The sequence below is a fragment of the Mizuhopecten yessoensis genome, unplaced genomic scaffold, assembly GCF_002113885.1.
Source record: "Mizuhopecten yessoensis strain PY_sf001 unplaced genomic scaffold, ASM211388v2 scaffold9683, whole genome shotgun sequence".
Taxonomy (NCBI): domain Eukaryota; kingdom Metazoa; phylum Mollusca; class Bivalvia; order Pectinida; family Pectinidae; genus Mizuhopecten; species Mizuhopecten yessoensis.
This window is the reverse complement of record NW_018408170.1, coordinates 112,048-125,980: the sequence shown is the minus strand read 5'-3', so window position 1 is coordinate 125,980 and position 13,933 is coordinate 112,048. Positions and strand designations below refer to the sequence as shown.

General features: G+C 38.2%; 1 protein-coding gene across 4 annotated transcripts in view; it reads left to right on the top strand.

The window, feature by feature from the left end:
* LOC110458640 overlaps window positions 1-9,293 on the top strand; it is a 46,099-nt gene extending 36,806 nt beyond the window's left edge. For 3 of the 4 annotated variants that reach the window (XM_021510430.1, XM_021510427.1, XM_021510428.1), the window contains 4 exons: window positions 748-1,100; window positions 2,712-3,654; window positions 3,817-4,351; window positions 6,780-9,293. In XM_021510430.1, the coding sequence (XP_021366105.1) occupies window positions 748-1,100; window positions 2,712-3,654; window positions 3,817-4,143 (1,623 nt within the window). In that variant the 3' untranslated portion in view covers window positions 4,144-4,351; window positions 6,780-9,293. The remainder of the gene's footprint in view (window positions 1-747; window positions 1,101-2,711; window positions 3,655-3,816; window positions 4,352-6,779) is intronic. The other variant, XM_021510429.1, reaches the window with a different exon arrangement.
* Window positions 9,294-13,933: the final 4,640 nt, after the last annotated feature.

Genomic DNA, 13,933 nt, shown 5'->3' with positions numbered 1-13,933 from the left:
TTAACAAATAGCATTATGATCATGTTATGAACAACTTTACTCTTTAGAAAGACTAGACTGAATGTCAGTCACAAACAATAAGTCATCTGATTGTTAATTAGCTTAACTGGTCCAAAAATACTGTTGAGCTTATGCCATGGAACAGAGCAGCGTCCGTCCATCCACTTTTTCATTTAAAATACTTCACTTCCTGAACGACTCAGTTGAATTTGACCATAATTGGTCTGTAGACATCTTTAACCAACGAGTTCTCAATTTTGTATAAAATAGAGGATGCGGCCCCCTCGGTATTAAATCAAATGTAAATATTAACCTTCTCCTTTCATACCAATAAAGAATTTTTTACTTGTTTGAGAGCATTTTTGGGCAAATGGGATTATATAAACGTAGGATGTGACCCAAACAGAGAACAGAGGGCGGGTCCAATAGGGAAAAATAGGTAAATTCAAACAAAATTTGGTCTGGAGCATCTTTAGAAAAAGGAGGATTCAATTTTACATCAAGTAGAATGTGGCCTCCACGGGAGAAAATGGAATGGCGCCAAGTAAGGAGAAATAGGGATACATCTTCTAAAACCTTCACCTTCCGTAACAAGAAAGGGATTTTAACCAAATTTGTTTTAGAGCATCTTACAGAGGATGTGCTGCCCAATACCCCCTAACACATGACTCCTATAAAATACCAGGTGAGCTATTAAAGACCCTTGGCCTCTTGGTTTTTATACGATGAATTTCTTTTTTCTTGTAGGACGAAGAAAATATATTGGACAAAATATATGAAAAACTTGACAAGTATCAGGTCATCAAAGACATCAGAGATGATCACGTAGTGGAGTGTATCTTCATTAGAGAACTGAACAACAGTGACAAGAACAAAGATAAATATGAAGAATTATGGAGCCTGATAGAGGAGTCTGTTGATGGACAAGCTTGCTGGCATGATGAAATTCCGGGATCTTGGCTAGCATTGGAAGAAAAGATCATGCTGAATAAGGAACAGGGAAAAAAGTTCATGAAGCTTGAGGAAATAATTAACCTAAACAAACAGCTATTGGTACAGCTTGGTGAAGATGAACTGGTCCCTTTCCTTCGGTACGAAAAGTAATTGACAATAATTAAGGATATTGATGGCTTCATATGATAAGAATATTAATGCAAGGAAATGTAACCAAGAGTTCATAGGTCTTTTTCACCTTTCTTAACATATATATTCAAACATTTTCTGAAGAAAAATGACAACTTTAACAAGCATGAAATTTAAGCTATCCCATGAATTAGATAAGGACCCCCTACCACTGCCAGAACCTGTTACGCATTGGAACCTGATATGTCTTGCATGACTATGGCTTTGATAAACAGAATCTGAAAAGAAAGCCATATCTTGAGCAATTTTTACGAATGTTCTGAGTGTTAAAAATAGAAGGGGCTAGACAGGGGTTCGAACCTTGGATTCCACATGAGTTGTTATACTATTTCTCTAACCGTCTACACCACCTACTTATTTGATGTGTCCTGCCCAACTGTGCTACAGTTATATCCAAAACAAAATTAAGGGGAGCTTACTGTGTATACAGAAAACCACATTGTAGTGGGACAAGGATCCTTAATATGAACAAAATGCTGGATGTAAGGAATTATGTAAAAAGTCAGAAACGAGGCAAAAATCAGGATGTCTCCCCGAAATGTAGCAAGAGTTTAAATATGGTTCTATTTCTCTTGTGAAGGGCAACATTAACACTCTATGAATATAATGTTTTAACAGTCAACAGTTGAATTTTAACAGTTCAGGGTAGATTTGCACCGTATGAGAGTTTCCTTGTAAGGAGTTGAAAATGTCTCTTCCAGTTTCTTTCGTGTATATAAACTGAAGACCTTTTATTAGCTCACCTGGTGTGTTGTCTGTCGTCCGTCAACTTTTTCTTTGAATGACTTCTTCTTAAGAACTGGAGGACCTAGGGCCATGATATTTGGCCAGTAGGTATCTGGGACAAAGTGCTATAAAGTTTTCTAAAATAAATGACCTTGACCTACTTTCAAGGTCACAGGGGTCAAATATGTAAAAAAAACTTTTAACAACTTCCCCAGAATAACCAAGAGGCCTAAAGCAATGATATTTTGCCAGTAGTTACAAGTTTCCTAAAATAAATGTCTTTGACCTACTTCCAAGGTCACATGGTTTAAAATTGTAAAAATCTTTGAACAACATCTTCTAAATAACCAAAGGGCCCATCGTAATGATACTTGTCTTGTAGGTACGTGAGAAAGAGTACTAAAACCTTTCTCCAAATAAATTACCTTGACCTACTTTCAAGATCACAGGGGTCAAATATGTGAATACTTCTTTCGCAATACCAGAAAGCCCTCTGTGATTGTATTTGACCAGTAGCATGCTGGGATAGAGAAGCATAACAGTTTGATTTAGTCTGGAACATTCCTAAGCCAAGGGGACTCACTATATTGAAATATTTGCAAAAGTACTTTTGTTGAGAATATTCTCCCATGATTGCTCAAATATCCAGATGAGCGATACAGGATCTCTGAGCCTCTGGTTTATGAACTGTGTGTAATTGAAATATCCTTAACTTGATTGTCATTTTCTTTCTTTGTTATTTGAATTTCTACATGAGGTATCAAATTATTAAACAAACTTTGTAGTGATCATTCTGATCGAAAGGATTAATGTATTGTAATTATGTGATCAATATATTTCAGATATATGCATCATGCTGCAAGTATATTCTGCTTTGAAATTATGGGAAAAGAGGATTCTGAACGTCTCAATGAAGAGGATAAACAGATAAATGCCATATTAGACCCAAACTGGATAGTGAAAGCATTTGCTTTGATCATTACAGATGAAAAATTTGTAAAGAAAAGGGGTGTTACGCTACAGAAATGGAAATCTTTTAGAAAAATAGGGAAACTTACAGTTGAGTTGCTAAAGCTCTGCTGGGCTGATTTCTGCAACCCTGATGAACGCCGGGTATTGAGCTCTGTTATGGAACATCTAGGTCTTATTACAGAACAAAAGCTGGCAGATCCTCAATATTCACAAACTGTTCCAGAACCATATATCGTACCTTGTCTATTGGAAGAGGCGAAACATGACAGCATTAAGTCTGTATTAGATCCTGAATATATCAGATCTTCTAGAACTTTGTGCATAGTATTTGAAAACCCATTTGTTCCACAGGCTATTTGGGACAAAACCATCTCGGCATGTATCGGTAAGTTTAGCCCTTGCTTTTACCAAGCTGGATCCAAAAGAACCACATTTGAACCACAGAGGGGTTTAGTCTGTGGAAAGTTAAATAAAATTTGGGACTTTGTTCTCCATTGCAAAGGAGCAACTCTCAAACTAACCATGTTCAATGATGTATCGCATGATGTGCAACAAGGAATTGGACAAGGCCTTCGGCTTTCTATTGAAGATATTATTAACAATATTCTGTCAATGAACAACCAGAAACATCGAAAGTACAGTCACTTTCTTCATAATGACTATTGGGTTTCTGACAACGAGCTGGACATCAAGAAGGCTGACAAGGACTCATTGATGCATCACGGTCATTTTGAAGTTTCCAATGAAACGGGCGACATCAGGACAAAACTGACAAAGGACGATTGCTTGGTATGGTTTAGAGACACTGACAAGGTAAAGTTACTAAAAAATTTTACCTGAAGTAATTTCCTCGAAAAACAAAAGGGAACAAAATCAGTTCCCAAAATTAATTGTGTGAGAAACTGTCGGTCTAAAATCATTAAAGACATAAATGGTCAAGCTTCATATTTGCTTTTTCAATCTTTTCCTGTACAGGTACTTACCGCACAGAGGTTCAGTGACATAGCCAAGGTGAAGAAAATTCATGTCGACATGGTGCAATCACTATCTTCATGGATATATCCAGGACCTGGTGGTAAATGGGAGAACTTTCAAAACCAAATGACAATGCATCTGGGATACGACAAAGTGTATGGTGAAAAAGAAAACAGTATATTTAAAATTTGCCAGTGTCTGATGGATCGGCATGACATTGGTTATGGTGAATACACTGTACTGCGAGCAGCGTTCATAGACATTGGCAGAGGTCAAGCAGCTAAAGTTATCGACGAGGCTTTGATAGAAATGGAATCCCTTCGATGACAACAGAGGAAATAAAGGTTTCCCGTCTACCCTATATCACTAGTATGTGATGCTTACTTGAAATACACTTTCATTAACTTATCAACCTGTGAGAAAATGTGTCTTAGTATATCGGATCAGTGACACACAAAGTTGGATTTGAGTTCAAGCAGCTGAAGTTATCGACAAAGCTATGAACAGTTTGGACCCCCTACGATCTACATCAGAGGTAATTGAAGATTTAATTTCTGATCAATATCACCAATAGTAGCTGTATAATTTTATGACCCACTTTTCACAACGGTATACATGTAGTACCCTATATATTTTGTAGCATTTTATTAATCAATTATGATACAAATATGCAGAATAGTAGCTTCCGACATATTTATTGGCAGATTTTGTATAAATACTTTGCAAAACTTTTCCCCAATATATTTTGACCAAACTGAAATATTTGTTCCTTTTTCCCCAAGAATGGGAGCTGAATAATGTTTCTAAACAGCAACTCAAAGCGCGAGTTTTAACATCCAAGTTCAAATGTGTTTGTTTTGTAAAACTTTACAGCTCATCTGTGTATAACAAGGTGTATTGGACACTGTGCATATAATGGTGGAGAATAGAGAACAGCTTAGTTCTAAAATTGGTAGCATCGTAATTAACATCGACTAAATACATGCAAGCTATTCCTTCCAGTATCGTATAATGGTATACCAGGTCATCAGACACGAAGGGCCTGTGAGCTTATTATCATAGTATCACGCAGTATTCGTCGTCTGTCCCTCAATGTTTTTGGCACAACTTCTTGAAAACCAAGACCCATTGTCCTGATATTTGGCCAGTAGGTACCTGGAGGATAATTCTCAAGATGAAGACGAAAATGATCAAAATTACCAACCTACAGCGATATATAATTGCTGATAAGAAAGTGACATTTACAATGAATTTCTAGAACGATTGACTCTTGGGTCCAGCCCCATCCCTGGATGAGTCCCTGGGTGAGCCCCTGGATGAGTCCCTGGGTGAGTCCCTGGATGAGTCCCTGGATGAGTCTCTGGATGAGTCCCTGGATGAGTCCCTTGGTGAGTCCCTGGATGAGTCCCTGGGTGAGTCCCTGGATGAGTCTCTGGATGAGTCCCTTGGTGAGTCCCTGGATGAGTCCATGGGTGAGCCCCTGGATGAGTCTCTGGGTGAGCCCCTGGATGAGTCCCTGGATGAGTCTCTGGATGAGTCCCTGGATGAGTCCCTGGATGAGTCCCTGGGTGAGTCCCTGGATGAGTCTCTGGATGAGTCTCTGGATGAGTCCCTTGGTGAGTCCCTGGGTGAGTCCCTGGGTGAGTCCCTGGATGAGTCTCTGGATGAGTCCCTTGGTGAGTCCCTGGATGAGTCCATGGGTGAGCCCCTGGATGAGTCTCTGGGTGAGCCCCTGGATGAGTCCCTGGATGAGTCTCTGGATGAGTCCCTGGATGAGTCCCTGGATGAGTCCCTGGATGAGTCCCTGGGTGAGTCCCTGGATGAGTCTCTGGATGAGTCCCTGGATGAGTCCCTGGATGAGTCCATGGGTGAGTCCCTGGGTGAGTCCCTGGATGAGTCTCTTGATGAGTCCCTGGGTGAGTCCATGGATGAGTCCCTGGGTGAGTCCCTGGATGAGTCTCTGGATGAGTCTCTGGATGAGTCCCTTGGTGAGTCCCTGGGTGAGTCCCTGGGTGAGTCCCTTGGTGAGTCCCTGGATGAGTCCATGGGTGAGCCCCTGGATGAGTCTCTGGATGAGTCCCTGGATGGGTCCCTGGATGTGTCCCTGGATGAGTCCCTGGTTGAGTCCCTGGATGAGTCCCTGGATGAGTCTCTGGATGAGTCCCTGGGTGAGCCCCTGGGTGAGTCCCTGGATGAGTCCCTGGATGAGTCCCTGGTCGAGTCCCTGGTCGAGTCCCTGGGTGAGTCCCTGGATGTGTCCCTGGGTGAGTCCCTGGATGAGTCCCTGGATGAGTCCCTGGATGAGTCCCTGGGTGAGTCCCTGGTCGAGTCCCTGGTCGAGTCCCTGGATGTGTCCCTGGATGACAATTGGAAAGGTTTAGATCATCACCCTATAACAATAAACATGTATACAATTGGCGTGAAGACACATACACTCAAATTACCATGATTGGATATCTATTCCAGGGGCCAAAGCATGGAACACAGGAATCTGACATTCTGTAAACAGTTCATAATAAAATCATAGTTATATATAAAAAAATAACCCTTATAATATGCTTAAAAATATATATTTTAGTGTTTTTTTGACATCACTTTTATTTAGTAATCATTGACCGAATTTCAAACATGGAAAAGGTTGAGATCCCCACATCAGAACCATGTATACAATAGCTGGGTATGAACAAATAAATACTCATACAGGTCCATGGGAACGTATATGAGTAGAAGCTTTTTTCAGTATTTTCAGACTTAAAACGTACCTGCACAAATTACACAGGTTTTTATGGTACTCTTTATTACCAGGTCTCAGTTTATATTTTTTGTACCCTTTTAATGAACATGCGCCGTATTGGACAGATTTGAAATTGAGAGTAAAATCACAGGTGAGCTTTAAAGACCACTAAGCCTGTCCTTTTAAAGATTAAGCTTGTTCTGTATTGAGGCTCTTGTTTGTGTTTTAGATGGCCTACATTCACAAGGGAGTTATATGCGCCCTGGATTCAGGATGGAACTTTTCAACTCGCCGACTCCTGCAACACGGACTTAAATGGACTTACACTGACTTCTGAGTGATACCTCCCAGCGACTGGCTGTGATTCGTCTGTACATCAGACAAGTTTACAAACCTTGATACCTAGTAAGGAGTTCATTTCTAAGAGAACTTTTGTTCTTATGGATACCCTGTAATCAAGGAAACCTAAACGAACCCCCGTTAACCAATGCAAACCAATCTGTTGATGAACAGAAACTCTATACAGACTGGTTACTCGCATTAAAGTAAAGAACAAGAGATTTTGAAAAGTGGTATGTACCATAATAATGTTGTAACGACCAGTGTGTTCAGTGAAAAGGAAGTGACATTGAAATCTACCTCAGGCTGAAAATAGGCCTTTTAGACTTTTTTAAACCTAACCCAACAAAAGAAGGTTATTCATTAAAAAACAATGCAATGTAGTTGTTTGTATAAGATGCCTTCAAACTCCAATCAATGCCAAATGTCTTACAATTACACCTGTCAATTTTAACCGCTGTCTGTTCACAGCTGAAAACTTAGTTCCTCTGCAATAGGATATGTGATTTTAAGCTCACTTTGCCCGAAAGGTAAAGTGAGCTACATTTACTTTGGCGCAACGTCCAGCGTCCGTCTGGCGTCAGCTATTTTTTTAAACGACTCCTCTTCAATAACTAAATAGCAGAAGGTGATGGTATATTTTGCCATTGGCATGCTTGGATGAAGTACTACCAAGTTTGACAAATTTCCAAGGTCACGTGGGTCAAATATGTTAAAACATGTGAACAACTTTTTTTCTGAATAACCAACAGGCCAAGAGTGATGATATGTGGCCAGTAGCCCACGGGGATAAAGGATTTGTTCAAATGAATGATCTTGATATTTCATCCTCGGGCCAAGTAGACAATTACTAATATGACATTAAAACCAGGTGAGTGATTCAGGTCCATTTGGCATCTTGCTTGAAATTCCTAATGTAGAGCTACTAGGTTGCAGTACTGTTAATATTGATGATTTTGGAAGGGGTTTTGATAAGATATGTTGATATGTAGGAAATGGGACTATTCAAAAACAGTAATGAATGCTGTTCATGTAGAAAAATGCACACTGAACTTTGCATCCTTTGTATCCAAATAGAGAAATGTATATGTATATGTCTATTAATGTTTTACATGATTTTTTTGTCCAAGATGTTGTCATACATGGGGGTTATCATATTGATACCATGAGTTATTTTTTTGCTATACATATGCTGTCTTTTTGTCAGGACCAGAACATAAATGCAAAATCAGTTGCAATTACTGATGTTTTTTACTTTCTTGGTTATAGAGAATCTTTAACCAAATAAATTCCATAATATTTACAAACTTCCATTTTTAAAAGTACACTGCATATTAAGAAATGTGAATAGAAATTCCAAAGAGAAACTTGGATTGAAAGTACAGGTAACCGATAGAGCAATGGTTCCAGCAGACAGTTTGCTATATATAGTGGCCCTAAAGAACCGACTTTTGTTGTTATGAATGATACTGAAGATGTATGTGAACTGGTTTTGGTTTGTTAGTTTTTTACACCCCATTTACATCTATGGTCATTTAAGAACATGCCAAATTTTGTTGCTGGAGTGCCCAGTGCAAACCACCCACCTGCATCCAGTACCTGGTGACTGGCCCACGTTGCCCTCGGATTCGTGACAAAGTTGTGGAGGGCTAGTGGTCATAGACGGTCAGACGCCTTAACTACTCGACCACAGCAGCCCCCATGCATGTGACAATTCGAAAAATGTGCACAATTTTTAGTGCCTCTCCCCTTGTCCCATGCTTCCTAATAATAATGAATATATTCACAATTTCCATTATCAAATAGAACACTTGTGCATTAGATTTGATGTAGTTTCTTCTTGTTGATGATGTACATTTTATAAATATGTTTTACTTTGCTTATATGTTATATCTTTGGTTTGCTTATTGAAATTTATTACTTCTCGCAATACTTAATTATGTTATTTTAGATAAGATCTGCATTTCCTGTTATGCTAAGAAATGATTATATTCGATCTCAGTATATTATATTTCATTTTTAGATACAGTGGGTAAACTTCCTTTATATGTGTGATTATGCCGTGGTGCAGGGTCCGTGGTCCGTCCAGAGCCAACTTTTTAATTTAAACAACTTAAGGTGATGATATTTGGCCAGTAGCATGCTGGGATGAAGGGCTATCAAATGTGTTGAAACGAGTGACCTTTGGCCATATTTGAGGTCACAGGGGTCAAATATGTTAAAAAAATTTAAACAAACTTCTTCTGAATAACCAGAAGGCCCGGGATGATGACATTTGGCCAGTAACATGCTGGGATGAAAGGGCTACTAATTTTATTCGAATGAACGACCTTCACTTATATTCAAAAGGTCACAGGGGTAAAACAAGTTTACAACCTTTTATAATGACTTCTTCTGAATAACCATGAGGCCTAGGGTGATGACATTTGACAGAAACATGTGGGGATGAAGGGCTACAAAGGTTATTCAAATGAATGACCTTGACCTTTATTCAAGGTCACAGTTCAAATATATTAAAACTTCAAAAGTGTTTTTTTTTAATAACCAAAAGGCCTAGGATTATTACATTTAACCAGTATCATACAGGGACAAAGGGGTACTATGTTTGTTCAAAGGAATGTGATTAATGACAAGTGTGTGATTAATACCAGGTGATCGATGCAGGCCCATTGTGCCTCTCGTTAGTTTTTCTTTCTACATAGCGGTAGGATTACCTGATACTGTTAAATGCTTTCATTGCCGTGGATATGTTGGTTATATGAACCTGAAGAATGACGTGGTTGACCTTGATTTGCACATCATATATTCATCTCAAAATGGTTCTGGATTATAAAGAGAGTATCTTGCATTGATATATTGAAACAGCTCGCTGGCTTTGTGATAATCAACTTAACAAGGTATCACAATATTCTGAATATGAATATTCATTAAGTTGTAATCGGTTTAAAACAAGGTCATAGAGGATATAGCATTCTATTTAATCGTTCATCAATCATCAGTCTAGTGACTCCTTTACTGATAGGACCGTGATTAAACTACATTATATAGATCAAGTATGAAGATACAATATGTACCTTGAGCAAGTTTGTGTTGAAGGATTTAAAGGTGAAGGTCACTGTGGGTATTTATAAAAAAAAAAATCATCGCTCTAGTGACTTCATTCCTGAGAGGATATTGACCTCACTCCACACATTGGTCAGGTATGTGAATACCTGGAACGAGTTCGTGTTTCAGGGTGCCAAGGTCAAGGTCATCTTGAGTCTCAGCGACTTCATTTCATTTCTTTTTATACAGACCCAAGAACGAGTCTGAAACAAACTTGAGAAATGGCTTCTCAGTATCGAATGTTTAAATCATAATAATCGTCCCCTGTTTAACAAAAAAAATCAGAAAATAATGCCATTGTTGAACAAATCTTGTTCGAACACGTCAATTTCACAAATTTCAAAATATGATTCCTTGTAGTGAAGCAGTAGATTAAAGGTTTTACAGGTATTCATCATATCACAATATCTTTATTGCTAAAAATTCATGAGAGAAAAGATCAATTTGATTTTGTTCAAAAATACTAGTCTTGCAGAACATTATATTTGTTCATGCCAAAAGGAAAATAAGCCATTGATGTCCTACTATCTAAATGATTATGAAAATGATACTGCTTTAAAAATAGCCCTGTGATTCCTTACCAAAAATAGCCCTGCGATTCCTTACCAAAAATAGCCCTGCGATTCCTTACAAAAATAGCCCTGCGATTTCTTACCAAAAATGAAAATAAGCGGCGGCTGACCGGTATCATCCAGAGTTAAGAGTTTTGTATTGATTTTTGCAATTCACAATATGTTGATTACTTATAAAAATATATGTTTTCCACTAAACAATACATTGTATATATGCTTTATTGTTAATGTTCATGATTTGTGTGTCATTGTTAGATCAATTGAATCAATAAGATGAAATTTAAAGAGTACAATTGAACAACTGAAAACAATTAGTATGTGTGTTTGCATTCAATGTTAATTCTCACATGTGAAGGATACTATGTACCTTTGTTCAGATTTAATGAACCTAATAAATTACAAATTCAAAGTAAAACAAGTTGTTGTTGTTTAGATGGACACTATATAGGAGAAATACAATAGATATTTCAAAAGATTTATCTGCATGGTTCAAGGTATTTAAAGCAAATACAGACTAAGGGGGTTAATATTGTGTATTTCTCCAGGGGAAGAGGTTTCAGCCACACTACAGGTCAAATTCCAGTACTATTGGACATGTCTTTGTACTCTATTCTAAGTAAAGTCAACATGCCCTATGTCACATCTTTGTAATCTAGGTCATTCTACTCTAGCCCACAATTGTACACCCTGAGTCACATTGGTGTAGTGTAACTCACATAAGCAAAGTGTAGATCACATCTGTATACGGTAATGTAAGTCACATCTATATACTGTAGGTCACATCTGTATACTGTAGGTCAAATCTCTATACTGAAGGTCACATCTGTATACTGTAGGTCACATCTATATACTGTAGGTCACTCCTGCAAACTGAAGGTCACATCTGCATACTGTAGGTCAAATATGTATACTGTAGGTCACATCTGTATACTGTAGGTCACATCTATATACTGTAGGCCACATCTCTATACTGAAGGTCACATCTGTATACTGTAGGTCACATCTGTATACTGTAGGTCACATCCGTATACTGTAGGTCTCTCCTGCAAACTGAAGGTCACATCTGCATACTGTAGGTCACATCTATATACTGTAGGTCCCTCCTGCAAACTGAAGGTCACATCTGCATACTGTAGGCCAAATATGTATACTGTAGGTCACATCTGTATAGTGTAGGTCACATCTGTGTAGTGTAGGTCACATCTGTATACTGTAGGTCACATTTGTATACTGTAGGCCACATCTGTATACTGTAGCTCACATATATATACTGAAGGTGACATCTGTATACTGTAGGACACATCTGTATAGTGTAGGTCACATCTGTGTAGTGTAGGTCACATCTGTATACTGTAGGCCACATCTTTATAGTGTAGGGGGGATCTGTATAGTGTAGGTCACATCTGTACACTATAGGTCAAATATGTTTTCTATAGGTCACATCTGTATACTGTTGGCCACATCTGTATACTGTAGCTCACCTATATATACTGAAGGTGACATCTGTATACTGTAGGACACATCTGTATAATGTAGGTCACATCTGTACACTGTAGGTCACATTTGTATAGTGTAGGTCACATCTATATAGTGTAGGTCACATCTGTACAGTGTAGGTCACATCTGTATACTGTAGGATACATCAGTACGCTGTAGGTCACATCTGTATACTGTAGGTCACATCTGTACACTGTAGGTCACATTTGTATAGTGTAGGTCACATCTGTATAGTGTAGGTCACATCTGTACACTGTAGGTCACATTTGTATAGTGTAGGTCACATCTGTATAGTGTAGGCCACATCTGTATAGTGTAGGTCACATCTTTATACTGTAGGCCACATCTGTATAGTGTAGGTCACATCTGTATAGTGTAGGTCACATCTGTACACTGTAGGTCACATTTGTACACTGTAGGTCACATCTCTATACTGTAGCTCACATATATATACTGTATGTCACATCTATATACTGTAGGTCACATCTGTATACTGTAGGTCACATCTGTACACTGTAGGCCACATCTGTATACTGTAGCTCACATATATATACTGTAGGTCACATCTGTACACTGTAGGTCACATCTGTACACTGTAGGTCATATCTGTACACTAGGTCACATCTGTACACTGTAGGTCATATCTGTACACTGTAGGTCACATCTGTATACTGTAGCTCACATCTGTATACTGTAGGTCACATCTGTACACTAGGTAATATCTGTATACTGTAGGTCACATATATATACTGTAGGTCACAGCTTTATACTGTAGGCCACATCTTTATGCTGTAGGTCACATCTGTATACTGTAGGTCAAATCTGTATAATGTAGGTCACATCTTTATACTGTAGGTCACATATGTATACTATCGATCATATCTGTATACTTTAGGTAACATTAACATACTGTAGTTCACATGTTTTACTGTAGCTCAACTCTGTATACTGTAGGTCACTTTTGTCTACTGTAGGTCACATCTGTTTACTCTAGGATACAAATCAAACTGCTGGAAAAACCAAATTCAGACAATAGTTTTATCCTAGCAACATTTCACGCATCGGGTATTGATTGTGACCTACTGTTTCTGGCCCAGCGATTATTAAAACATCCTCAACAACGCTTTGTTATTTGCGTTTAGCAATGAGTTACATGTTATATCCCTTAACTTCCACAATAGATACATCCTGGGCATACATCTTATCAAAATTTATAGGTCCTAGTGTTAGCAGTCAAGTAGCTTTGTCAGTTTCTCCATCGATGTTATGGTGGGTTTTTTTTTGTGTTGAGCTTTAAATCTTTACACGTGTGAGTGCAGTTGAAACTGAAAATGTATTAAAGACATTAAAAAAATATGTAAATAAACCGTTATTTCGAACGATTTTTTCTGAAGAATCAAAACGCATACAGTCGTAAGATATGGCCAACAGCTTGCTGGCATGGGAAAATAATGACCTTGATCCATATTCATGGGTCAACTTTGTTGAAAAACTCAACTGACTTCTGCAATAGAACCAGAATTATGCTATGTTAATTGTCAGTAGCTTGAAGTGATACAAAGCTTGCAAACATGTATGACTTCAACTCATTTCTAGGTCCAAACATTCAAACTAAAAGACCCAGTGTCATCATATAAACTACCTCGACTCAGCTAGTGGTAAGGGTTAAATTAATTAAAGCTCTTAATTTATGAAGAACTGAAAGGCTTTGAGTGATGTAATGACAATTGTTACAAATATGACCTTGACATACATTGAAGGTCACGTGGGTTAATTATGTTTAAATACTTAAACAACTGCTTGTGATAGGCATAGTGTCATGTTTCTTGATTTTGAAATGAAATGACCTTGACCTATTCAAATTATATAT